This window comes from Amia ocellicauda, chromosome 10 (genome assembly GCF_036373705.1).
Source record: "Amia ocellicauda isolate fAmiCal2 chromosome 10, fAmiCal2.hap1, whole genome shotgun sequence".
NCBI lineage: Eukaryota > Metazoa > Chordata > Actinopteri > Amiiformes > Amiidae > Amia > Amia ocellicauda.
Genome location: NC_089859.1, coordinates 21,016,546 through 21,044,282, shown reverse-complemented (window position 1 = coordinate 21,044,282; position 27,737 = coordinate 21,016,546). Strand labels below are relative to the sequence as shown.

The 27,737-nt window shown below is 45.0% G+C and overlaps 2 protein-coding genes and 1 long non-coding RNA gene across 9 annotated transcripts; 2 read left to right on the top strand and 1 right to left on the bottom strand.

Annotated features, from left to right (window-relative positions):
• Positions 1 to 1,055: 1,055 nt before the first annotated feature.
• Positions 1,056 to 12,033, top strand: sgce (sarcoglycan, epsilon). Of its 7 annotated transcripts, none has more exons than XM_066715485.1 (13): positions 1,056 to 1,205; positions 1,846 to 1,871; positions 5,493 to 5,615; positions 6,049 to 6,206; positions 6,535 to 6,607; positions 7,269 to 7,467; positions 7,733 to 7,895; positions 8,602 to 8,816; positions 9,461 to 9,487; positions 10,063 to 10,251; positions 10,758 to 10,798; positions 11,082 to 11,119; positions 11,705 to 12,033. In XM_066715485.1, the coding sequence occupies exons 1-13, from the start codon at positions 1,105 to 1,107 to the stop codon at positions 11,753 to 11,755; spliced, it is 1,404 nt and encodes a 467-aa protein (XP_066571582.1). In that variant the 5' UTR covers positions 1,056 to 1,104; the 3' UTR covers positions 11,756 to 12,033. The 7 variants fall into 7 exon arrangements, with proteins under 7 accessions (XP_066571582.1, XP_066571587.1, XP_066571581.1 ...); XM_066715484.1 differs by having other exon boundaries at positions 1,065 to 1,205; positions 1,764 to 1,871; XM_066715490.1 differs by lacking the exon at positions 5,493 to 5,615.
• Positions 12,034 to 12,850: 817 nt separating this feature from the next.
• On the bottom strand, positions 12,851 to 25,428 carry casd1 (CAS1 domain sialic acid O acetyltransferase 1). The gene is made up of 18 exons (XM_066715483.1): positions 25,107 to 25,428; positions 24,084 to 24,180; positions 23,526 to 23,646; positions 23,154 to 23,198; positions 22,836 to 22,898; positions 22,050 to 22,094; positions 21,843 to 21,966; positions 21,502 to 21,716; positions 20,210 to 20,632; positions 19,996 to 20,085; positions 19,372 to 19,491; positions 18,115 to 18,271; positions 17,734 to 17,813; positions 17,553 to 17,654; positions 17,233 to 17,373; positions 16,845 to 16,922; positions 16,326 to 16,418; positions 12,851 to 15,304 (listed from the first exon to the last, which is right to left on the bottom strand). Exons 1-18 carry the CDS (start codon positions 25,426 to 25,428, stop codon positions 15,041 to 15,043), a joined length of 2,580 nt encoding a protein of 859 aa, XP_066571580.1. The 3' UTR covers positions 12,851 to 15,040.
• LOC136760195 (uncharacterized) lies at positions 24,450 to 27,082 on the top strand. The gene is made up of 2 exons (XR_010820172.1): positions 24,450 to 25,138; positions 25,219 to 27,082. It is a non-coding gene; the product is annotated as an uncharacterized LOC136760195 (long non-coding RNA).
• The last annotated feature ends 655 nt before the right edge of the window (positions 27,083 to 27,737 follow it).

Here is a 27,737-nt window from a genome sequence, read left to right as displayed (position 1 = left end):
TGTGTCTCGATTCAATCATGATCTTTAATGTTATTGATCTTTTTGTCCCTGTCTTTATAATTGCCTATCTGACTTGACAGGGGGAGATGAGGACTTCTCACAGATCCAGCTCAGCACCGTGCTCCACAGGCGAGGCTGGCTGTCTGCTGCCTAATTTCATCACACAAATGTGACGTCCATTTCGATGTGTCTGGGCCATCAAGTAAATCTTGTATAATGAAGCAGATTTACACTTCATCCACTAAAAAGGGTGAAACAGGATTGTGCATCATTGCTTTCATTGCAATTCACTCCTTGTCCTTAATTTTATCAGTGCATACTAATGCATGTTCCATCAATAACACGAAAAAAGTTGATCTTGGCTTGTGCAAGATTGTGCAGAACACAATTTCAGACTTATTATCATCATGTACAATAGAAGAACAGTTTATCACAGATAGGTTTAACTTAGCATCTTGCCTAATGTGAAAATTGTGAATTAATTAATGTTATTTCACCTCTACTTGAAAACAAACATACAAACAAACAAAACAACAACTGATGGATTATACCAAACAGTGATTGATCATAAGACATCTTTAAATTAATAAATGCATTACACGAATATATAAATATCACCCAAATTATTATTATTATTATTATTATTATTATTATTATTATTATTATTATTAGTAGTAGTAGTAGTAGTAGTAGTAGTAGTAGTAGTAGTAGTATTTGTATATTTATATATAATACCAATACTACGATTATGGTTTTAAACATAACAACACCGTTTCATGGGTAAAGTTTCATTCTGCTCATCAATATAAATATATATTATCAGTCATAGGCTGCACTATACAGCGAGTGAAATTTAAATTCCTGTACAATTACCATCCTTCAATGTATATCATTATGTTTTTTTTTTTGTTTTTTGTTTGTGTATTACGTCCTTGCCCTGGAGTTACTGTGTCTCCTTTTCCGCCCAAACATGGCATCTTATTTTCCAGCTTCTGCGCCAGATGTTCCTCCAGCCAAGCGGAGCACATGTTTCTCCCACAATGCGCCGGGGCTGGAGAGGCAGAGAGAGGGAGCGAGAGGAGGAGAGGGAGGGATGTAGAGGGGATGCTTGTCACTGTCAAACTGCGGACAATCACCACAAAACCCCCTTCGTTTCCAGCAACACACTATGGACCCTGTAGCCTTTCTCGTGTGTGTGTCCATCGGTATGTATCGAATATGCATTGAAACAGTTTTGCATTTTATTTGTATGTTCTGTGCGGATGCCTCAGCAGATTGGTCTCATTATCCAGCTCGTAATGGAAAACACGACAGTGCTGGGCAATTTTCGTTTACATGTATATGCACTTTGAAAACGTCCAGGTGTGTTTTGAATGGTCTTTACTATACACTGTTTGTTACTTGCATGCATTTTCTTTTGCGGTACGTTTGGGTAATTGTAGATGAATGAGGCACTGAATTATTACTTGGGATACGAGAGTTTGCCGCAACATTCAGGGTATAGCTAGGCCTACAGCTGAGAGATTTCCCCATATCGTTTGTATACACCCCACGAAGAAACTGGGCTGTATTTGGAAATAAAGCCCTCCTTATCTTCCTGCATATGCCCGTGCACACATCTGTGATGACGCAAGCCGCCCTGCTGTTCTAGAACACGGAGTGTGTAGGCAATTAAAGCAGCCGATTCTCAGTACAGTATTCTGCCGCTGATTCTATCTCTGATTCTGATTTTAATGTGCTGTTTTATTTGTTTCGGATAAAAGCTCACGTAGTAAGCACTGCCGATGTGAAACACGAAGCTGTGTTTTGGAGGAATAGCCAAATCCACAGTTATTTCATCAACAGGCAGAGAGCAGCTGTGCAGACCAACGGTGAGTGGAGATGCGCATCTGGACAGCTGTGTGACTCCCTTAACCAGGGGATAATTACCCCCGCCTTATTCTAACACCCCCTCCAACGCCTTGTGCTGTTTCTTAACACTGAGTGGCAAAACTATATCTTTTCCCTCTTAATCCTTTTTTCATCATTCTTTACGTCTGCTGTTCTTATTATTATTGTCGTTTATGGTTGCCCTGGTTTCTCATTGATTTGTTCAGCCCCGTTTACTTTTGATAGCTCACTAATATATATATATATATATATACACACTGTATATACACTGTATCAATAGGAAAAACAAAAACAAAACAAATATCATAAGAACTATATTATTGATTAAAAACCACAAAATTAATATACAAGACAGTATAGTTGTCCAGCCCTTGACAAACCCAAATTACCCAGAATGCGCCCCACGCTCCGTTCAGCCAATAGACCCGTGTCATTGATTATGGGAACCCTACTGTTGGACTGTCAGGATGTGGGGCTGGTGCCATAGTTGACTAGATATCCCTCTCGTTGGAGAGAGCTGGGATATTCTGGGATGTGTAATATTGGTCTGTCTTTAAAGTCAAGGAAGACTCTGAAGTCTGGGTGGAGGCTCTTCCCAGAGACCAGAAGAGAGTTCTGCCAATCCTCCGGATGAATCACGGATGTACTTTTCACCTAAAGGTTTTAATTATGTACATCATACGGTTTAAAATAAAAACCAGAAGGAAAAATAACACACACACTGCTGCAAATCTGAATTTACTCACACTGGTGTGCACACAGGCCTCTTCATTCAAAATACAGCTGGTATGTGTACAGGAAGGTCAAGTAACCGATCACGTACGACTACATATACACAGGAGGTGTGTGCTTGTGGGTCTGGCTTGGACCCGCAATGGCCATGGCCTCTGTTGAACACGAAGGTCACTGTGAGGCGGCTCTCACATCGAAAGAAGAAGGAAGAAAGTCAGAAGAAGGGAACCAGCTCCTTCCTTACATTGTTTTTCGATTCAGGACAGAGAAAAGATGTGAAGAACTAAGAGCAGCTAGAACCAAAGGAAAGTGAAGCCACAATGTCATTGCTTATCTCCAGTGTTGATAGTGTACAGTAAAGGACGAAAATAAGTTTGGAGTTCAACTGAGCCATACGTGAACGTTTGAGTTGAAGGCCAGGCTTGATGTAATCGAATGTGACGTGTGAGATGCCAGGAGGGCGTTTGATTCATGAGATGTTCGCAGGCCCTGAAACTGCTGATCAGAGGGAATGTCACGACTCGTTGGCAAGGAAGAAAACATCTTCTCAGATGCTTTGAAGCTGATCGTAACGACAGTAATGACACTGTGTTAAATAACAAGTCAAGAGAGATAAAAAAAAGGACTCTTCTTCCCACTGTTGGGAATGGAGACCCCTGAGATACCAACGAACTGAAGGAAAGGTAGTTTACAGAAAAGGATCATACGTTTTTCTGGGCACATCAGTCCCACTCACCTTGAATCCAACATGGCTCACTCTGTCCCAGAGCCGGAGAATTTAGCTTTACCTTTCCATGGGTGATCTGTTTAAAGGGCTTTTTCCGTCATCACTGCGATGGCCACAAATCAGACGTGGTTGTAAGAGCCTTACGAAGATCTGGTAAGGTCGGGGCCTCTGCTGCATGCTGAGAGAGGCTATACGGGCTTAGCCGGCGCTCTCCATGGAAGCAGGGCCTCAGTGGGGATGCCGGTTTAACTTGGAAAGCCATCTGCTCTGTAATGCTTCTTCATCCACATCTGGGAGGCTCTGCTAAGCTGTGGCTCAGGCACATGTGGGAGGACCTTCTCCTCTTAAGGATGAGTTCTGTGGTCTCAAGAGCCGAGTGGTAAATAACCAAACAACAAAAAACAACCCTGTCATTTCTTACAGTACATTATTATCGGTATCATCTAGTGTGACTTTGAATATTTAGATGAGAGCTGTGGTCTGTAGTTAGTTTCACATTGTTATGTCCTTCTGTGTTTCCACATCTTGGGGGTTGCCTTTTTGAAATGTACAATAAGCTGCAGCCGCAATCACAGGCAGCACAAGCTCACAGACAGCTTCCTCCCGTGGATTGTGCTGAATGCAGTGAAATAAAGCAAAGTGGGGCTTTTAGGAGTTGGAAATGGTATAATGTTGATGGTGATGATTATTCACGAGAAACATTTCCAAGCATTACAAAGTGCAGTAAATACAATCAATACAAAACACACATCCCAGTACAGTGAGCTAACGATTACAAACACCGGAGGCATCAGAGCTGTTACAGTTCAATTATCATTATTCTTATGCTTTAGAAATAACTTATTTTCTAAGGGGAGTCACATAAATTAAATAAGTTCCTTCCTCTTTCAGTATGAAACACCATGGGGTGTTCGTCTGAAGCTCGTGGTATCTCTTCCTTCTAGTGTTGGGTGTTAAAACAGTATGGACTCAGCAGTGTTGAGCAGCACTAGATACATATTCCATAAACCCCAGCGTCACAGATAACCCACTTTTTCCTCCGAAGTCCCTCCCTTCAGCGGCTTAGCTTCACGCCATTGATCTTAACTGGAAGTGATTTGACTTCAGCCATATGGCACCAGATTCAGCGGGGCCGTTTCATTGGTTTAGCTTTAAAGTCATGTTGAATGGTATTACTGTACTGCACCCTGCTTGTAGTACAGGAGTCTTGAAGCTGACTTTGGTGGGATCTATCTTTAAACCGAAAAACACACAAAGCAGATGAGGGAATCATTTACACCGACTGGCAGGTTTATGGTTAGAATAACTCAGTACAGATTGGGAAGCTTATTACGACTTCAAACCCCTCATTAAAGTGAATACTTACATTATGAACATGGAGAAGCTGACCCGCGCTTACAACTGTATCTCGGATTACATGTCCATGTTTGAAAACAACATTTTCTGTGTGATTTGATTTGATTGCATCCCAGAAGATATTATCTCTCGGGCAGTATTTCACAGAAAAGAGTGTCCGTAACAGGTGGTTTGATCTTGAAACAGAGGAAAGATCGGCAAATACGAGGAGAAGATACGTTTGAAAGGAATTTCAGATATGGAGTTCTAGAACCACAACCCAGAAGAGTCCGAATGCGGTGATCGGTTCAGGGGGCTGTGCTATGTCTCAGTATGTATAACAGACTATCTGAAACCATGATTTAAAATCCCCACGTTGATAAATAGGATGTGTGAATGAAACCTTTTATACATTTGCGTTCTTATTGTGAATCCTTGTGCCGTTTCATGGAATGTTTTGGGTGAGAGGACAAGCAGAAATAAAATTATGATACTTATATATATTTTTCAGATTAAGCTTCGAAAATAACATTTATTTCAGAAAGATGCACATTTTGGTTGACTTCCTCCTCTGTCTTTATTTACCACATCTGCTTGCCCAGTAGTTTATCCTAAGCCAGGCTGAGTAATGTATCCTATATTGTATTTTGCAGAGAGATTCTCACCCTGGTATCTGCTTCTCTTCCAGTCCACGCGCTGGGGGGGGGCTGGAGGTTGCTGCTGCATGGCTGGCGGCTGGTGCATGACTTACTTCTCTTTCTCTGCCTCCTGTCTCTCTGTCTGTCTGTCTCTCGCCCCCCGGCTGCAGTGTTCACTATCCTCTCCAGGTCACACGCAGACCGCAATGTCTATCCATCTGCAGGGGTCCTCTTTGTCCATGTTCTGGAGAGAGAATATTTTAAGGGGGAATTCCCTCCCTATCCGAAGCCTGGTATGCTGTTTGTTGACACTTGCTTTATAAATGCGCCGTCGCATTGACTCTTCATGAGATATCTGCCTTGCAAATGTTTAAATTCTGATTAGAGATTGATCGTCTTGATATATCAATTTGTCCCATTGATATCAGATTATTCCCCTGCATTATATTAATATCGGAGAGGCTGCTTGCTGTGGAGTTGTTTCTATAAAGTGATTCACAGACATGGCACCACATCTCACTCAGAATACAAACATGTCACCCAGGAGTGAAATGTCAGAGAGCCATGTGATTACGGCCCCAGATTTCATTTTAAATCCAAGGCTAAAGTTGAGCATCTTCCCTTGGAAGATCAGGGTCTCAAGTACCATATATCTCCCCCTAAAAGCTTCAACTGTATCCGAGATTTTTCATTAATTGTGTTTCCTGTTTTGTGGCACCGACACAGGGGATGCCAGCAATGACCCAATCACTTTTAACACTAATTTAATGGGCTACCCAGACCGGCCAGGCTGGCTGAGATACATCCAGAGGACCCCCTTCAGCGACGGCGTTCTCTACGGGTCCCCGACGGCCGAACATGTGGGCAAAGCAACGATCATTGAGGTACGTCCTCTACCCTGGGACGTTTCTTCACGTCCCTCTTGTATTTCTTCTTAACCTTCTTCTCATTCCTCCTCTTCTTCTAATTCTTCTTGTTCATCTCCTCTTCCTTCAAATTCTTCTGCTTCATCTTTTCCTCCACCTCGTCCTCCTCCCATTTCCTCATGTTCACTGAGTGCAGAGATGGCCGCCCTGTTTTAATCCGCACTGTGTGTTCGAGCTCATGGTTTTAGTTGTTTTTTGCATTCTGTGTACATTATTCTACCGGGAAGTTTTTCTATAAGCTGTTGTGATCGCAGCTCGAACCTTCCCCTCTGTGTGTCCATTGCAGATTACGGCCTACAACAGACGCACATTCGAGACCGCCAGGCACAACCTGGTCATCAACATCATGTCCGCCGACGGTAAGCGCACACAGCCTCCGGAGACAGAGACCGGAGTAATAGAGGCGAGGTGGCCCCATGGGTATCTGTGATGTCGCACGGGGATGAAATCGGGGGGCAATTGTTTTACTTCAGTTCCCCCCAGAGGCGAGACCCTCCCTGTGTCCACTCTCAGTGTCCTGAGGCAGAGCAAAGAGGTCAGCTGAGCAGCCGGCCTCTGATCTACGGACACAAGATGGACTGAGGCCCTTCAGCAAGGCGGTGACGGCCAAGTGCTGTTGTGTCCACTGTAACGTCAGTCCTAAATAATCCACTGGTGCTCCTCTCAGGATGATGGGCCCACAATCTGTGCCCAGTGACTCCGGGGGGCCACATTTCTTCTGTTGAAGCTGCTTGTGGGGTTAGGAACATGCTGCTCTTTCTACCGGAGATTGAAATGGCAATCAGACGAGGTTCAGATGAATATTTTCGCATTTTAAGTACTAAACTGTAACTGTAAGTACGGTATTCTACTGATAAATTATTGACAGTTTTACTCACATATATTATTAACTATACAGTTCTATCACCTCATCTCAGCAGCCCTGTTACATAAAATGTCCCTCTCTGCAGAAGCCCTTTCCTTCACTGTATTGAGACAGTGTGGCGTTAACCTCCGTCACACTCTCCTCTCGCCCTCCAGACTTCCCTCTGCCGTACCAGGCCGAGTTCTACATCAAGAACATGAACGTGGAGGAGATGCTGGCCAGCGAGGTCCTGGGGGACTTCCTGGGAGCCGTGAAAAACGTCTGGCAGCCAGAGCGACTGAACGCCATCAACATCACGTCGGCGCTGGACCGGGGAGGCAGGGTGCCGCTCCCAATCAACGACCTGAAGGAAGGGTGAGCCCTGTATGATGAAGTCACCCTTGCGAGATTGCGTGTGTGTAGCACAAGTGTGTCAGTGATTGATAAGTCGGCTTGGATACCGCTGCCCGATACATAAAAACAACATTTAGCTGTTTTGTGATGCGCAACGCTACAACCACACACTGCAGCCTCGTTTACTCATGAACGTTTATTCCCGCTCTTCAGAATAAAGTCTCAGGCCAAATATCCCGGCTCCGTCAGCCATAAGGAACGCTGCACTCGATCTTTGTCCCCGCAGGGTGTACGTGATGGTGGGAGCCGACGTCCCCTTCTCCTCCTGCCTGAAGGAAGTCGAGACTCCGCAAAACCAGCTGAGGTGCAGCCAGGAGATGGAGCCCATGGTCAGCTGCGATAAGAAGTTCAGGGCGCAGTTCAACATCGACTGGTGCAAGATTTCCCTGGTGAGCGCCTGTTCTCCCTGACGGAAAGCTCCGAGATTCATCCCGCTGTCAGATTAGCGGTGACGGTTGTGATTGCGGCGGCAGCACTCTATCTCAAGATCATTTCATTTCGGTTTGGTTTCACGTGCCTGTGGCTGACAAACCCACAAGGATGCTGGGATCTGTGCTGGAAACAAATGTCCAGCTGACAGACAGCTTTTCACCTTCTCGGTTTTATCTCCACGATCTTGGCGGAGGTGTGCGAGTGAATTTTGCTCAGATGTGATAAGTGCGGTGAGCATCGCTGGGAGAGGTGTTGAGGAGGTCAGTAGTGTCCTGTCGGGCTACAGCCTCTGTGACTGTGAAGGAAATCTTACAAATGGAAACATGGAGAAATGAATGTGCCTTGGTTTCTTGATTTCTTGATTTCCTTGGTGTAGCAGAACGTGCAGCTTGGAAGATGTCCCTGCTGGCTTACTGCCAACTTGGGAGTTAAGCTCATACAGTCCTTCCACACGAAGTGAGCAAACACAAATTCACAGGCGTCCGACAGTTTTCCAACACTACTTCCTGTTTTATCTTGAGCATATGATCCCGTAAAACGAAATAAAATCCCCAGTTATAGATATAGATAGATAGTTATATGAGCATGTGTCTGTTTTTTGCTGTTCTTGTTGTTGTATGGTCACTGTTTCATTGTCCTTTTCCCCCCCCCCCCGTTTCCCAGGTCGATATAACGAGAGTGGTCTCCGTCATCAAGGAGAAACCAGACCCTGGCAGCGGGGTGCTGCCCGACATCGGAGAGTACAACCCGCCCTCGGACTCGCTGAAGAGCCGGGACTACTTCTCCGACTTCCTGCTCACGCTGGCGGTGCCCTCGGCCGTCGCCATGGTCCTGTTCATCATCCTGGGCTACGCCATGTGCTGCCGCCGCGAAGGGGTGTAAGTGTGCGCATGCAGTCCCCTCAAGCCCCCGACACCACGGCGCCGAGCACAACACACCCGAACCGCAGAGTAAACGCGATCTTTAGCTTCAACACTGCTTGGAGCTTCCATTACTGACACGGTAGCGGCGCCGCGTGTGTCGACTACATCTGCCGAGCTGCGCAGATGATGCGTGGGGCGTCACGCACTCTTCGACGCAGTGTAGCTCGGGCTTGACGCACTGCAGTGTCTCTTCCACCCTCCTTTCCTTCAGCAGACTAGTGAAGGACACACATGTATGCGCAGGATTGCTCTGTGTATGTGTAGGCCAGGCGAGGGAGCGAGAGAAGAGGGTGACAGTCCCAGTAAACGAGCATCTTGTCCTCATGCATATTGATTTCTTTTCTTTTCTTTCTTCATCTCGCCATCCGTGGACTCATCCCACACTCATGTTTCACATTATTTTTGACCTCTTTATTTCTATCCATCCCAGCATTGCCATGTCTGTCGTGTTGCCGTCACCAGTGCCATGTGTGAGTGACGCCAGGCTGACCAGTCTTCTGCTCCTGTGTCGACGGCAGCCATTAGCGTCTCCATTAGACTGTGTGGATGTCCTTCCTAATGATACTAGTCTTTAATTCATTAATTTTGTTTTGTTCTAGGGAAAAAAGAAACTTGCAAACACCAGAGTAAGTGTCTCCTTCCTGTGGCTTGTATTGAGTTTATTTTATTTATTTATTTGTTTGTTTATTGTCGTTTGAGAGTTTTTGTTTCCCCGCCCACTGCCAATCACGTCAAACCCATTCATACCCGATATGTGTTTCATGCATTGAGATCATCCATCACGTTCATCTCAGTGTGGCTCAGCTCATTGTGTGGGAGGCTGCTGGGGGCCCCTCGGACTCATCATCCACCTGGGGCGATTAAAGCGAGAGTAATTAGTGTCACTAATTAGGAGGACTAAGGACGAGGGCCCAGTGAGAGCAGAACACACAACACGCCCATGTGCACATTTAAGAGAGAAAAGAAAAGGAAAGTTGTTATCTAATCACCAGAAACATTTGCAAACCACACGAGGTATCGAATAGAGAAATAAAGGCTGTTTTTTAAAATCAATCAATCACAGCAAACACAGTTTTCTTGTTCCTGGCATTGTTTTCAGTTTTTGGTTCTTCAGAAACACAGTTGCGTTGCCCGTGTGTGTTGTTTCGCAAAGAGAAACCCAGCCGCGGCCCAACCTGGCTCTCCTTCTCACCCGTTGCAGCATCCAGCTGGTCCATCACAGTTCCATCCAGAAGTCCACCAAGGATCTGAGGAACATGTCCAAGAACCGCGAGATCTCCTGGCCGCTGTCCACCCTGCCCGTGTTCCACCCCGTCAGCGGCGAGATCGTGCCGCCGCTGCACCCGGACAGCTTCGAGACGACCAGCATGCCCCTGATGCAGACGCAGGCGTGAGTCGCGCTGTTACCCTCCCCTTGACAAAGTGTCCGTGTGTCAGAAACACACGATGGGCCGGAGAGGCACGCGGGACGGCCTACAACGCCCCATAGTTAAAGCTCTTATACAAAGGTTCTGCTTTAGTTAGTGTATGAAGGACTTCACGTGCCTTTCTCCATGTCTGTGTTTCTACATCTGCAAACATCTTAAGCATGTAGACATCTTAAGTACTTTGTGTTCACTCTGCTAATCCCATCAACCTGACTGGTGTTTGGACTGTTGTCCCACTGCTGAGGAACTTAGAAAAGCTGTCTTTCCGTGCTTTGAAGCCTTTTTTATTTTGTGAGTGCAGCTGAAAGTTGAAACTGGACTCAAATACCTTTACAAGGTAAAACTTGTTGAGGGGAAAGAGAATGATCTGACCCCATTTGGAGCACTTTTGAAAGGAGTGCCTTGAAGCTTGTGTCTCTGTTTCTGGTCACATGCGTCGGTGTTGATAGACGTGTGGTTTGTTTTACAGGAATTTGCAAAATCAGACTCAGATCCCACAGCAGCCCTCAGGTGAGTGTGCATCGACTGTATAAGCTGCTTGGAACCACACACATCAAGAAATAGATCATTCAAATATTGCCAACATCAGCAACAGCAGCAGCTCCTCCACACAAGCCAACGCCAACGTCTGATCGAATGTCTGAGTGTACAGAGATGTGGTTCCCCGGTGCCCCCTAGTGTACAACTGAATTAACTTCATTTATTGCAGAAGTTGTTTTTTTGACGGGGTTGGGGTGGGCTTCTAACATACTAAACAACACATTTGTCTATTTATCTGCTGCTCTCAATGAAGGAGGTAATTATTGTATGTCAACGTTTCGACGGCTGGAGGCAAGTACCATGTTTTGTATTGGATGTTTCGGTGCTGTTGGGTCCGTGTGTTTGCATGTCTGAATAATTAGTTACAGTTCGAGCGGCAGTGTAGAAACTGCACCAAGTCTTTACACCTGACATCGAACCCCTGGCAGACGGGATAGAAACCCTAAACGTGGGGTCAGTTTGCTCCCAGCTTTACTGATTGAGATCATGCTGTCCAGGTTTAAAAACATTTTCATGCCGATACAAATCCAGTGAAATGGTTCTATTTAATCTTAGCGTGTGCATAGTTGAATTATATTCACCTTTTATCTTTTGATACTGATTTCGTACACCCCACGCTGATTCAAAGAAAACATCTGCATCTCTAGCTTTTTTTATTACCTCCGTCGTGGGTTTGATACAACTATTTCATACCAAGGTGCATCTTCACAGAATTAAGTGTTATTTACATTTTGTTGATGATACAGCTAATAAGAAAAATGGTACTCTTCATCTAAAAAGCTTGCTTAGTATTGACTAGTATGTGTGGCTACTAATAAACGAAGCACATTAATTGCTCTCTTTATTTATATTATGTTTCCTTCTCCTTTATTTCAGGTAAATGGTATTCCTGAAGAGAGGAAACTGACAGAAGCACTGAATTTGTAACTGATCAGCACTACACGTTTTTTAATACACGACTGAATGGAATTTTCTGATGTTACTGCCGATATGCATGTGCCAAACGTAGCTCGATACCCAATACTTCGATGTCATTGTGCAGATGTGTTCAGCGTTGCAGTAGACTAATACGTTAAAAAAATATATATACTGGCAAAATAAATAATTGGTTCATTTGTAAAGGATTAATATTTTTTAATATTTTGTGTATCATTGAATCTGTATTTTTAAAGATATCAGATGGAATAAAATAATCAATTTTTATACCTGGGCTATAAATAGTCATTTTGGTGTCCTGCTCAAACCACTGCAAAGAAGACCGAGATATATAGTTATTAGTGTAGAATTGAGAACAAGGGCAGTGATGTTCATACTGTACAATGCACTAGTTTGAGCTCATCTGGATACTGTGTGCAGTTCTGGGCTCCACACTTCAAGAAAGATATCGCTGCTCTAGAGGCAGTTCAGAGGAGAGCAACCAGACTTATTCCAGGTCTGAAGGGAACGTCCTACTGAGAGACTGAGGAACTGAACCTTTTCACCCTGGAACACAGGAGACTACGTGGGGACTTGATCCAAGTCTTCAAAATCATGAAAGGCATCGACCACATCAAACCAGAGGAGCTTTTCCAGATCAGCAGGGACACACGCACCCGGGGACACAAATGGAAATTGGGCTTCAAGACATTCAAGACAGAAAACAGGAGACACTTCTTCACACAGAGAGGCGTCACAATCTGAACAAACTCCCCAGCGATGTGGCTGAAGCGACAATTTGGGAACATTCAAAAATAGACTGGATAGGATCCTTGGATCACTTAGTTATTAATGGACACCAAACGAGCACGATGGGGTGAATGGCCTCCTCTCGATTGGACACTCATGTTCTTATTTGTTTTAGTTTGAATCACGTAGATCAGATATCTTTCAATCTGTGGGGGGTTATGGGTATCCCACTCTTTTGTAAATGTATAAATGTTCAGTGTGACTGTAAACACCTGGGTCCCAGTGAGACGGTGAGGCTTGTTATACGAGGATGATGCTCTTTTAAAAGGATGCGATGAGAACAAAACCTCACAGACATGCATTTTAAGAAGGAATTTTATCATAAACATAAATTATATTCAACAGAATAAAGTCATTTATAAATAAAAATGGTCGAAGGTCAGCTTGAGAAACCACAGGAAGATCTACACACAACATCCCTCTATTCATGAGTCGACAAAAAGAACAAACAAGGCTCATCAACATGTAACTGGCGTCTTTCTCTTAAATAATAACAGCAAAAATAACAAAAATATACACAACAGTGTGCTGTCCCTCGGTCACATGACCAGGCCATGCGCACGATAATGCTAAATAAAGACAGGTAAACAACGACTCTCTATAAAGGCCTTCATTCAGTTATAACACAAAGCACGTTAACATCTGTATAAAAGCTTTCATTTAATTTCAGACCTAATTACAAATTAAGAATACCCGTTCAAGAAGCTTGTGGCTTAAAGACCACCGTGTTCAGTGCTTAAACGCATTTCGTACACATTTTGGGACATTCATACGCCGAAGTCCAGTCCAGTTGGAGACCTAAAGCATTTATTCCTATTCTAATCATTCTAAACATCTTCCTTTCGTCTTCTTGAAAACAGAGCTGATTTCGAGTCTCAAATGAAGTCCAGGTCACTTGTATTAAATTATATCTGTCCATACACATTTGCAAAACACCTTGGTGAGGAAAACGAAGATCTGCGAAGTGAAATAAGTATCAAAACACGGACCCCCATGGCTTTGAAAAGAAACAAAGGTACTGGCCTTGACTAGGGTATTTGGTCAGTAAGAAGGGAGGTGGGAAATAGTTTGTCCCCCCAAACTGTCACCAGTTGGCGGCCATTGTGGTTGTGTGTGTGTCACTGCGTAGCATTAGCAACATTTAAAGGAATAATAAATGAGCTAGCACAACCTCAGCGTTCATCACAGCTACCCTTGTAGCCACGATCATTCCAAAACACCCTAAAATCCACTGGAACTGGAGGAAAATAAACCCTTGCGGTAAAAAACAAAAGAAATCTGCTAAGAAAAGAGAATCGTCTGACAGTACAGACCCCCATCCCCTCCTCGGCCCCCTGTCATTATTTTGGTGTGTGGAAAAACACTTGTGGCGAAGGAAGACCACAAGGGGAAATATTTTCCGACATCCAGTGTTTATGAAAGGGGGACAGAAACAATAACTGCGACGGCTCTCGTCTGTGGACCACTGCGTCCAGTAAGACGGGCCTCTGGGTCGACACGGTGGGTCTGACTGGACTGGAGAGGCGTGGAGGCCTCAGCCTGTGTTTGAGATTAATAGAAATAGAAGAAATGTACCATAGACATTTGCTCGTCAGAAACCGCATTCAAGCCGGGTGAATCCCTCGATGCTGGGGGTCTCGGCCGGGCCTCGGGACCTCCAGAGGAAAGACTGTTCTATTAACAATAACTTTAAATCTCATAATAAATTACTTATATCAGGAATAAATATTTGTAGATGTATAATAATAAATAGAAGATCAGATACAAATGTATATGTGGCTGCAGAGCAATCGCACAAACCCACTCGCTTTGACCCTTTCAGTACAAGGCATTGGGACGGGCAGGGACAGTCCGGGCTCCCGAGGCAGAACCAAACAAAACTAAATTCAGCTCCACAGGTACCCCGGCTACTGACGTATGGGGGTAACATCTATCAAGAGGTATTGATCCGCTCTATATCTATCTATATAGTGATGAAAGTGGTTGTTCACCCCTCAGACGGCAGCATTAAAGTCAGAAAGCAAAATAATATCTAACGACCTCCTAAACGTTTCAAGGTACCTAAAAAGTGCATTTCTGCGTGGTCTGAAATAAGATTCAGTCACAATAAAAACAAAACACAGTCACAAACGCCTGAACTTCCGTCCGAGTTTCAGTCTCAGGGACAGAAAATAAACCCACCCACAACGACGAGCACAGAAAACGGTATAAAACACCTCAATTTACACTTAAATACAGAGTGTCCAGGTATCTCGAGGATTGTTGTTGTTCCTTCTTTTTTTGTGTAACAGACATTGAAAAAATCAAAGCAAGACGATGCCGAGTTGCTTGTATTCAAAAAAACAAAACAAAACTGTCGTGTCCTTCTTCGGTGCTTCACTCGTCACGAGAACGACAAAGCGCCGCCTCCTCCACGCACACAGCGTCCGGCCCCCCTCTTCCCCTCGGGGGCGTCCGTTACGGGGGGCGCCGCGGCCCGAGGGGGGCTCAGTGTCCGGGCCGCTCGCGCATAGACAGCACCAGGACAGCCATGAAGAACACGGCCGTGATGAGCATCCGTTTGAGCAGCGCCGGGCTCTCCTTGGGAATGGCGACCTGGGCCAAGTCGTTGGTGATCTGGGAGATCTCGTGGGCCACGCAGACGAAGATGAAGGTGCTCACCACGATGTTCAGCATGGGGTTTCCCGGGATCAGCACCAGGATGCCTTTGGTGTCGGCGGCCAGCCAGATGTGGTACTGGCAGATGAACAGCTGGGGTGGGAAATAAAACAAAACAGAGCAAGACCTTCAGTCCAAACGTGAAGAGAATCCAGACCGATTTCTCGTCGCGGCACAGGAGTCACTGACCCTCACAGAGAGAAGCAGCCGACAAACAACGAGGAAAGCAAACCCGAATATTTAACTCTGGCAGTTCTTTAGGTGCTTGCACATTACTGCATTTGTCTACTTCTGTATAACAGCATCTTTTTCCTGGAATGTGTTTTTTGTTTTTAAAATATATTGTTTTGTATGGTATTAACAAACTGGGCAAAAGCTCTACTCCTCTTTTTTCCTATTTTTGTGAATGTACTGGTTTTCACCAGCTGTCTGTCCTTTTGATTACAACTTTTGCAGTATGTTATCCATAACAAATTAAGGTCACAGTAAAGCTCCAAGAGGTTTAAAGTACCCTATGATGAGCAATGAAATGTTTGACAGTGAGAGCAGCTTAATGACTGCATTTACAACATCCACAGTAAGAACTATTATAGTTGTTTCCAAAAGGATTTTTGTGCTTATTTATATTTACATATTTTCATTTTAATACAGAAGAATAAATCTCTCTTCTTGGTCCACATTATAACTGATCATTTTATTTTTGGAATTCAAATTACGTACGTGTTGTATTGCTGAATTTTGTCAATGTGCTCAAATGCACAGAAATAGAGACCATGGTCAAGTAAACATATCTGGAAAATACATTTATTTAAGAATTATGCTTGATAGATTTGTCTGCTTGTAAACAAGAACATTAGAAAGTACATTAGTCATTTTGTGCTCATTTGCAGAATGCTGATCCATGATCCCAGATAATTGCCTTAAACAAATATGATCTGATGAAATTCACATTGTGTAAACTGAATGATCAGAATGAATATAGTTTAAAATGCTGGCTCTAGGTCAGTGGCCTACACAATATCCTTTAGTAGTGTAGTATCCATTGTTATATATATTGCCTGAATGGTGTAATAATGACAGTGTTCACAATGAATCTCGGTGAACGGTGTCTTACCTCTAAAGAGATCTTGCCAAACCATGCGAAGAATGAACTATAAACAGAACGCGCGTAGCCAGGGATGTTCCTGATGAGAACAAAAGCTAAAATCTGCCAGAAGAGAGAGAGAAGAACACGTGACTTCAGTAACTTTAGATCAACAGGACAACACACACTGACACAGACACACTCACACTGACAATGACACACTCACACTGACACATGGACACACTGACAATGACACACTCACACTGACACTGACACACTCACACTGACAATGACACACTCACACTGACAGTGACACACTCACACTCATATATTTTGGTTTTGGTTTCAGTTGGAAACACTCCCACGACCAACACAACCAAGAGACAGATTTCCCTTTTATGGATGCTCTGCATAAATCATATCCCTCACAGTGGAAAACGGTTACCAGAATATAGAATTTATATATATATATATATATATATATATTTTTTTTTTTTTTTTTTTCGCCGCTCCAGAATAGACTTCACATATTTCCATGTCAACCCTTACCTGTACAACCGATATGTAGGGATGCAGTTCATTGCACTCGGTCTTATTCCTGCAACTGCTCGCCCATATGGAATAGGTCTGTAACAATCAAACACGTTACTTTAACCACATTCACGGAAATAACCTCCTATCTACGAGTCTGCGAAGAAATCAACATGCCTGAACCAGCACAGAAGCACCCAGAGAGCTGTACCATGAACAGTGGCTTTCGTTAGAAGTTGACACCAGAACACTTACATCCAGTTATGATACTGATAAGAGTGTACCAATCTGATTCAATCATAACTAGAGCATAAAGAAGATAAAAAATGAATGTCATAAACTCTGGGTTTCTGTGCAGGTGCGCATGAACGTTCAGTCGTCACCGGAGCGCTTCGGAAACACTTACCAGAAAAGACACGACCGAAACGAAGAGTAAACAGTTGGAGACTTTGTTGGAGAACAGCGGCTCTCCTTTGCCCTCGGACAGCACCTGGCACTTCTGCAGCAGCAGGTACACGAACGCAAACAGCATCCCATGAATCACGGCCTGAGAGAGAGGGCCAGACGAGGCGTTCAATACAGCATCACCGTTAAACAACACAGTGAAAAGTAAAGAGACTTCTGTGCGACTTATAAAATAAGGAAGAAGGGTTTCAGCCATTTCCGAATCACAGGTTATTATTCCAGGCACGTCATTGTTATTTTTCGTTTTTTTTCTTTACGTACAAAACGATCCAGCTTCCAGCGAAACCACCACTCGTGCACGCTCCCCTGCAGCTCAAACAGCTTGGATATCGGCCAGACGGAGAAAATACTCTCGAAAGCTCCCTGGAAGACAGGGGGAGGACGAAGGGTTAAAAAGAAAAAAAACAAACTAAAATATATCTTTACAATGTACGCAGCGTACCTGCGAATACATCAGAAAGCAGATGAACAGCAGCAGGGCCAGCAGTTTCAGCATCACGCCCAGGTGCCAGATCCCACTGGCTGTGAAAACACAAGACGTTACACACACTGTCATCAATTCAGGTCAAGCAGAAGATGATCTAAATAGGAATGATTTGGCAGAATTTGCAGGATCTTAAAGCCCTCGTGACTTTTACAATACTTAAACATTTACGTTGTTAAACTGTTGATGGCCTGTCTATTCCTCAAGATACTTTGTCAGTTTTCAAACTGTATAATAACACTTGCTGTGCCAAAGATGGATTCCCTCCCCCACTGAATTATTCAGAAAACATGAATCTTGAATGAAGCAAAAATGAAAATAATAATATGCAAATGTTACCGTTAGCTTTTTTCTGGAGTATCTGGGGCCACATCGCTAAAGTCACATAGATGACCGCAAACCAGAAAGTTACTAATGGCACGAAGTAGTAAAACTGGTAAGATCGATTCATCACCAGACACAGCACGACCACCAGGAAGTTAAGCCGAAATAGGACCTACGGAGACAGAAAAGGGCCAGTTTCTCGTTTCAGTTTCCACTCAGAACTGAGCTCCAATCGGGTTGATCGATACAGAGGAACACTGTACAAACAGCAGACACTTCTTCACACAGAGAGGCGTCACAATCTGAACAAACTCCCCAGCGATGTGGCTGAAGAGACAATTTGGGAACATTTAAAAACAGACTGGATAGGATCCTTGATCACTTAGTTATTAATGGACACCAAACGAGCACGATGGGGCGAATGGCCTCCTCTTGATTGGAAACTTATGTTCTTATGTAGCAAATAAAAACAGTGAAGCAGAAAGCAGTGGATTGCGGTGCTGAAGATGCACAGTATGCGCTAACAGTTTTTTGGAAACACTTATTTTGTTTGGTTTGGTTTAACATTATTTAGTGGATATTTCACAATTTAGAACATTGCAAGGAAAACAAAAGAACGAGAGCAGGTTTCTCGCTCTATGTTCATTTGTACAGGAAATGTAAAGAAATACAGTGTGGGAGCATCAAACCCACGACACTACAGGAGAGACAAAATGGGAAAAATTAAAAATTAAAGATGAGCGCCTCCTATCAAGGAATCCGTGGTTTTCAAGCCTCAAGCCGCAAAACAAATACCTTTCGGACTAATCCATTATATTCTTAGCAAATACAACACCACCCAAAACATCCTGTAGAGCGTTCTTGGTTTATCATCCTACCATATATATATATATATATATATATATATATATATATAAACACTCACATATATAAACACACACACACATTATATATAAACACACACACAAATAAAACAGACATAATCTTGCCCCACCTTTCACTACACACACATTTCACAGCTGACTGCTCTCGCCTGCCACACAATGAGGTTTAGAGAACCACTAAGCCGAGCCCTTTAATTACAGGACACAGCTGCACAGCGACACAATAACTGCTCTCTCTTCACCCTTCACTGCGGATCGACGATCAATTAAACTCCAGTCACGAGTCCCGAGAAAGCCACTGTGTTTCTCGCAGCTGCGTCCACGGCAAGGATCCTCAAACGAGACGCGTCACAGAAAACCACGCTCTCAGGAGGGCAATCGAACATACCTGGCAGACCCGGTACAGGCCGAAGTCTCCCTTCAGCCAGAAGAAGGAGAAGTGGCCGTAGCCCGTCTGGAACAGATACGCGGCGACCAGGACCCGGACGTGCATGTACACGGGAATGAACTGCGAAGAGGGAGAAGGACACGGTCAGGAGAAGACGAGACATCGTCCCTCACTTGCGTGGTGCTTGGCAGAGCTCGGCGCTGGCAGAAAAATAACACAATCAGACACTGCGAACTAAGCAGATGGGCATCCAGTTACACACACAATGACACTGAATTAAACATGGGTATCAGCCGTTTTATCTGCACACAAACGCATCTCGACCCAAACAGGAAAAACAAGATCCCACAGTGCTGCACCTTTATCTGCGAGACGTCGGTCTAGAACAGAAGAAAGACATTCTACCGCCACCAGCAAAAGCATCACAGATTTGTAAGGTATTGTCTCCAAAAGCACGTGTTCATGGTATTCTGCGTGTTCTGAAACGTCACACCCTGCATGGACGATACCTTGTGCGCAAACAGCCCTTCGGAGCAATTAGCCTGTCGCGTTTAGTTTCACTGTCGTGGTGTTTGCCGCCCTCAGAGGACTGCCCGCAGGGACGGGAGGGATCTGTGTACTCACCGCGCTGGCACCGGAGATGTGATAGATGAGAATAACGAGCTGCATCCAGCCCTTCCACTCGTCCGTCTGTTCCCGATTGAGCAGCTTTGTCTGGGGAGAATACAAACAGACGGAGATCAACAACACAAAACTGCCTGCAACGACTACGAACAGATGCCGCCGAGCACAACTCAACTCGACAGACATCGGCTGCCTCAACAACCCGACCCCTCACCTCCTTGCTGTTCTCGTTGTAGAAAACCCCCAGGACCACGATGTAGATGAGGGGGATGAAGAAGGTGGAGTGCGTGTAGAACTTCTGCTCCTTCATGAACACGTTGGCCCGGTCGCACAGGTAGAAGTAGGCCATGATGAGGCCCAGCTTGCACACGGCGTGGAACGGCACCTTCAGGGTGGCGGCCGCGTTGGCGCCGGCGGGCTTGCGGTCCTCGCCGCTCTCCACGTCGGCCATGTGCTTACCCCTACGGTGCCGCTCCGAGCAGAGCACGTTCAGCGCCAGGAAGCCGCCGATGGCCGCCAGGAAGAAGCAGGCGGTGAGCAGCTGGACGGTGGTGGCGGGCGGCGGGGGATGGCAGCACGAGCCGTCGATGGGTTTCAAGATCTTATTGCAGACGGAGTTCATTAGGACCATCGTGCCCTGTGGACAGGAGACAGACACACAAGACATCACACACAATGTCCCATGATGCATTGTCAGCCTTCTTCTTGCATCAAATAAAATGCAAGAAGGCGGCTGACAATGCATCATGGGACATTTCATCATCAGCAGACTCAAGCTGGTGACGGCTACGATTCTACCAATTTTAAATTACCGGTCACTACATTTACTCAACTGCTTGTAAACAATCTCTGTATAAATCAGATGTTTGTGTAACTTATGTGGTAGGTTTGTCAAAGTCCCTTTCTGACACATCATCGCCAAGTCGATATCAAGTTTTTCATGACCTACTCGTAGATGATACCATTGTTATCGATGGATCGGTCCCTTTATATTTGTCTACTCTGGTAGTTAAGTGCAGAAATACTTATAATTTACGCTCTGGTACTGCTAGCCTGGTTGTTGTTGTGTACTTGAAGGGAGAACTTTCTTTAATTTGCACATTGACTCTCAAAGACTTGGAATAACTTTCCCAACCCTGGTTTCTCATTAGTCATATTATCTGGCATTAAAACGACATGCCACTGCTTTGTAAATCGTGCCGGTTAATCGATTTAATGTTTATTTTTAGTATTTTCTTTTTAAAATGTTGTAGCACACATCCGTTAATGTGCCGTCTGTTTGTTTGTGTTCCAAGACCCCCTTATAAACGAGGCCCTGGTTTTAAAGGGTCGATTTCCCGGTGAAATAATAATGTGGAAATAGAGAGCAACAGAACAAAACTCGACTTCAATTCTGCAGCTGATGTCACAGATTTGAGGTTTGAGGAAACGCCGGAGAGGATAATGAAATGGGCCGGACCGGTTAGACGTGTGAAGGACGTGGTGTCCCCCCCTTTCGATACTCACGACGTCTCTAGTGCTCTCGGTCAGGTGGAGGCCGTCCAGCGACTCGGACATGGTCTCCTGCGCGGCCAGACGGGAGGCTCTGAGGATCTTGACCCGGAGGTCGGCGCTCCTCTCCGCGCTGCTCAGGGTGGACAGCGCCGCCTCGTTGTACCAGTCGATCTGCTGGTTGGTGATCATCTTCCGGTTGTCGCTCAGCAGGTCTTCGTACACCGGGTCTGGAGATACAGGAGAGAAGAGAAGACTCTCTAACACAAGAAGAGAAGAACATCCTTGGAGAAAGAAGCGACCGATCCTTGTGTTTGGGGTAGGGGATAAAAGTATCGGTCGGCTGTCAGCATCACCTTGCAGGACCCAGAACACATCGCTGCTCTCGGCCAGCCTCTGCAGCACGTACGCCACCGCCGTGAGGTTGGCCTTGTACTGGTGGAGCGTCTCGCTGCTGCCATTGTGTAGCTTAATCGACCACTGCAAGACACGCAACACGTCAGGGGAACACAACGCCAGACGTGGTCGTGACAGGAAATCAGAGATCGCTATATTTCACTCACCGTGGCAGCTCCCACGACGATTATATCTGGTTTCATGGCGGTTTTCTGAAATAAACACGGAATTAAATGTCATCGTTGTCACAGCGCTTCGTTCACCGGCTCGAGCGCAACAGCAGTCGAGGTCGAGGCAATACTGTTTTATTGTTTAAAGTATTTTACAATTTACAAATAAAAACATTTCAAATTTTTAATACTTGTGATTAAAAACTTTTTTTTAAATCAATTCTTAAGATCACTTAAAATTTTCAAAATCTTTGTGATTTAACGAAAACAAACGAGGCAGCCACCGAACACAAAACTACTTCTACTCCTCGGAACCCCTAGACTCCTGTGGTCGTCTCCCCAAATAACGGCGCCCCCGCTGTTCCCTCGCGGAGTCATCCTTCAAACCCGGACCACAATTCCTCCAGCTCAGATCCCCAAACAATTTGCCCCGCCCACTACACACAGGACTGACAGACACACACTCGAACAAACTGCAGACCCTCCATTCAACATCACCATCCCAGATCACTCCATTATTATTATAATTACAATTCCATAGCATGAAGGGCTATAAAGACACGTCATACATAAATAATGTCAAGAAAATGTAAGAAATATAAGGTACAAGAATGTTATAATCAGTAGAACGATTTCAATCGTGTTCGTTGCCAGAGGCTTTTTAACACGTGTTCAGTCACCAACATATTTTCGTTCCATGAATTCAGTGCATCTTTTTGATGTTTTACACTGCGACGGTCACACTTTTTTCCTGTGCAGAGGTTTAAAAACAGTCGTGCTAACCTCGGTCCATGACATCAACTGATCCTTCATAGAGTTGTTTACTTCTGCGTACCATAAGAAATCCTACAAGGGATAGGGTCGATTAGAATTACATTATCTCACATCAATTGTCTTAACAACCTAACAATACGGTGATATCAACACAATACGACTATGCCACCACGCAGTACAAATAAAAAAACATTGCATCCTTAGGTTCACTTTTCCGTGTGGATGTGCGTCCAGGTGATGGGGAATCCATACTTCTAAGGACTTCCCTCACTGTCCCAGTTTTCTGAGGAAGGGCAAAGACCGGCGAGGAAGACTAACAGCACTCACCACTTTCAGCGACGAGCTTCGGTCTTCGAAAGGAATGTTCTCGTGCTGGAGAAGCAAAGAGCGAAACCCGTCAGCGAGGCCTCGGTACCCAAACGGACACACTCTACAAACACGGGAGTGGTTGGTATCTGACACTCTCTCGTGTTTTTATGATGTCTGTACAACTTGAATAACACAATTCCTCCCACTAAACTGCACATTTATCAGCAGCGTAAGGGGACCCTATGTGAAGGACAGTGTGGAGATCGGAGGAGAAACAATGCAGACATTATAGTGAGACTACAAACTAAAATAGTCATTACTCTGCACTGCAGTTGTTTCCCGGACAGTTACACATGTCTGGGTGAAGACCAATCTATTCTACACAAATACCTTGTTTCCTTCCTCTTTCACATCTGCATTTATGAGTTTCACATAAGAGTAGAAGAGCTGGCGGATGCGGGAGTCCCCTACGAACGCGACTCTTTTCTGGTGGAGACAATCCTTTGCTTCCCTGAAATTAAATACAGACACAGCGAGCCATTTATAAATTATATAATATAATTAATGTTTTTCTGTACAAATAACTATTAGAAGTAACTTTCAGATGGCATTTAAAAGCGGTTATAAGCTTCCCTGGAAGAAGTAGAAACCAAGTGCACCTGGAAAGAGCAGCTCCCCGATTATGTAAATGTTTTTTTATGTTTGTTTTTATCTACAGTTCATAGATATTTTGAGAGATTAACAATAAATGCCGTATGTATTTCTGGCTGATGCCATTTCTCGCCCCCTTGTTTTCCGGCAGTACACTGATATTGTGTGTGTGGGGGTCACTGTGCGGTCAAAAGCTCTTTCTACACAAACATAGTGTGATGTCACTGTGTATGTCATTAACATGTTGGCCAGTAAGCGCCCAAGCGAAACACAATCCCATCAGACTGCTGTACTTACGTGCTTTTATATCTGTGCATCATACAACCATAGGGCTGCCACACACCCTCTCCCAGGAACTTCCCGCTGGACAGGAGCCATTCGCACGTGTCCCCCCCTGCGCCAAAGACACAGTTACACTTTTAAACACAGCAGGCCACTGCTGGAAACTGCTTTCTTCAGGTATATATATAAAAACATTTCACACTTTATTTTTGGAACTTTCCTATATGTGATGCCATCTTCGTGAACATGCACAAACATCTGAACAATCTGGTGTAGCTGCACCGGGGAAAGGAGGGGTAAGTCATCTACACAAGATCCTCTGGCTTCATATTTCTGAAATGAACTTCCTGCGTGCTTTACAGCAACACTACGTCACTCTTCTGGAGTGGTCTGACCAGTTTGACTAGTAAAAGCCACAACTAGCAAGAATTGGCATAATCCCTACCAGGGTGTCAGCAAGCAATTGTTGTGGTTGGTGCCATGAAATAAATGCACCATACATAGTGGAAAATAATAATAACAGTAATTATAACAACAACAATAATAGCGTCCTTGGTCATCGTATTGCCATTGCTGATTGGATTCGGTATTAAAAACAATGGAGATCCAGTTTTAGAGCGGATCAGTGGTCTGCAGCCACACGGCACTACCTAGCTGAACGTTGCTACACACCTGCAACACTACAGTTACAAGACCATCGCGACACCTTTACACTAAACCCATCTGGGCTCGCGTGTTGATGCGATAAACGCAACGAGGGAGCGGAGGCAGCCCAGCGTGCAGGAACAAAGGGCAGCATCACTGCCACACACACGCACCAGCCTCTCCGTGCAGTGCGCTGCGGGGCTGCTCTGAACGCCTGTGCCGCGTTTGGGCCGCAGTCGCGCGCTGCGAGGTGACAGCTCGCGCCCCGGGGAGCCCCTGCACGGGACCGGCGCGAGGCAGGACAGGACCGCGCCGAGGGAAGGCTGGCTGTCAGCTCAACCGCACCGCACCGCACCGCACCGCACCGCACCGCACCGCGCCGCCCAGCCTTACCTCCATAGTGCCGAGAGAGCGAGTGCAACACGGTGAGCAGGAAGACGGCGGCGAGGGAGAGCAGCTTGGCGTTCTTGATGGTGAAATACTGATTTATTTCCCGTTTGCCCAGGCTATAGGCCAGGACCGCCATCTTGGCTCCTCCATGACAACACGCAGACAGACGGGACGCAGCGAAGGGGCTGAACCAGGAGCGCACGTCGGGGCTCAGGCGTCCCCCTGCCGGCGGCTCCGGGGCGGGCTGCCCGCTCTGCCCGCTCTGCCCCTCTAGCGCCGCGGCTTCCTCACCCGGCGGAGTGGCGGGGCGGCGGGCGTCTGTCATCGCGGGGTTGTGGTAGCAAAAAGTAGGACGTGTCCGTGTGCGTGTGAAGTTTGCTGCAGCAAATGCGACAGCAACTCAAAGTAATAAAGCAGCATCAATAAAAAAGCATGCCAAGATCAACACGGGCTGTCCTATGCAAGTGGAGTTTGAGTTTCCTGCTTCCTTATCTCTGCGCCAAGGACGTGCTCTGGTTAGGAGTTGTCAGTAGCAAACAGGTTGATCATCGTAATGAAACTGAAGTGCAGAACAGGCTCGGCACTGCGGCCCTTCAGTTACTGCTGGACTACATTTTTGTTTGACACTGTAATAGCCGCCAATCACACGCCGTCTTTTGTCTCTTGTACTATGCAAATATGTAATATTCAGGTGGAGACAATGTCACTATGCAGTTCTAGCACTTCTTTACCCATATATATAATCAGTCTAATGACTTTCTACCTCAAACCCACCTTTGTGCAAAAGACCAAGCTGGCTGCTCTGTGTTGATGCCTGTGCCTTAACTACTTCTCCATTTGTTCAGAAGTGGGTTTTAACACTGAGACCAGTTGCCCCATCTATGCCCGCAGGCTGGCCATTTCCATATCACATCAACTATATAAATATCATGAATTACAATAACATAACCAGCCTATGTTTCTCTCAAATCCAAATAATACAGTTACACAATAGCCCGTATCCCTACGAAGGGAAATGATAAACCTACTTCAAATATTGCAATGAAAGCTGAACATGAAAGTACAACAGACTGGTACCCTCTGTTAATAATAATATTATTTTCAAAAGACAATAACAATAAGGTGATAACTTGATTGAACTGCACGCAGTTATCATCTTTATCCACAAGATGGCAGCAGAACAACACGGCACAGTCGCTGCGGCAGGTCTGCTCATCCCCACAGTATTGAGAACAGTCAGTTGCCCGTTATAGTTTATTGTCTGAGATGGTACATGTATTGTTCATACAGCGCAGACTCATTAATTTAGTGCACCTGATCTAACTGGCCAAGGAGGGTGAGGTGAGTGATGTGCATGAAGGAATACAGATTGTGTGCGTCTCTGAGATGCACCGAGTCTTTGAGATGAGGTTGTGCACGGCCTGGGGTGGGACCTGTTTGTGTAACTGGGTATAACTGCTTAATCTGCTAGGCTGCACTCACTGCTGAACCAAAACCAGGAGGATATGTCACAACAGCACTGGACACCCGAAACAACGTCTTTGTCTTCAGCTCCCAGAGAAGACAGCGAGAAGATGTGCAGAGACTGACAGGTTGTGCGGTGCCTACGGTGCAGCGTGGGGATTGGCTGTGTGGGGGTGTGGTGTTATTTTGTTCTGTGCGGACAGGTGACGCAGTATTGACACCGTGTTAGTCTCTTCTTTAGTAGTATACAAGCCCCCCTCAGGATGTAATGTGGCGGGTGAAGGTTTTGTGTTGTTTGAGGGATGGTACTGACCCAAAACACACAGCCAGGCTGAAGTAAAGAAAGAGAAGGAAAGGGAATAACACACTGAGCTCCCATTCTGCCCCATCTTTACCCCACTGAGATTCTGGAGTTTGATATTTAGGGAAAGTTTGGCAATAAATGATTAACAAAGATACTATTCCTTGCAGTTTGATTGTATATAATTATTAAAGCTACTAAAGATTGTACTACAGATCTATACTTTTTTATACTTCCTTCCTTGGTTTTACTTCAGTAAGACACACACAATTGCCAGTCAGCTGTACTCTTGTGATATTAAAATCAGGATCAAAAACTGGATTGTGTGCATTTTCAGAATTAGTTTGTAAGGTGAATAAGAAACGGTCCAGCTGTATAATTAGCATATCACTGTAATCCTGCTTGATTATAGTTGGTTTTATTGCAGCCTACAGTACTAAAGTGTGTTTAGTGTGTTTTAATCATCACTGCATTACTGGAAATGTCTGCCGATGCATACTGTGGCTTTTTGTGTGAATGTGTTGTGTTTTCAGGACAGTCTGAAACAAAAAACAGCAAACAAAAAACACATAATGTATTCCTCCCTTAGGAAACCATATTCATAAGATCTATGAGCATTTTGTCTGAATTTGTGTGAGATATTGATCCTCAATATCAATCAGGAAAGTACAAATCATCTTTAAGAAGAATTGAATGGTTTCATGTGGATATAACCTGCTGAAGAGGCAAAGTTAATATCTAACCCCTGGCAAGGGAACGGCGTAGCAGAGACCCAGGAAATGAAAACCTTTTCCCAGGAGATCCGGGGGTTGTGTTAAAGTCCATGTTTGTAAATGGCAAGTGCTGAGTCAGCCCGAGGGCTCGAGGTC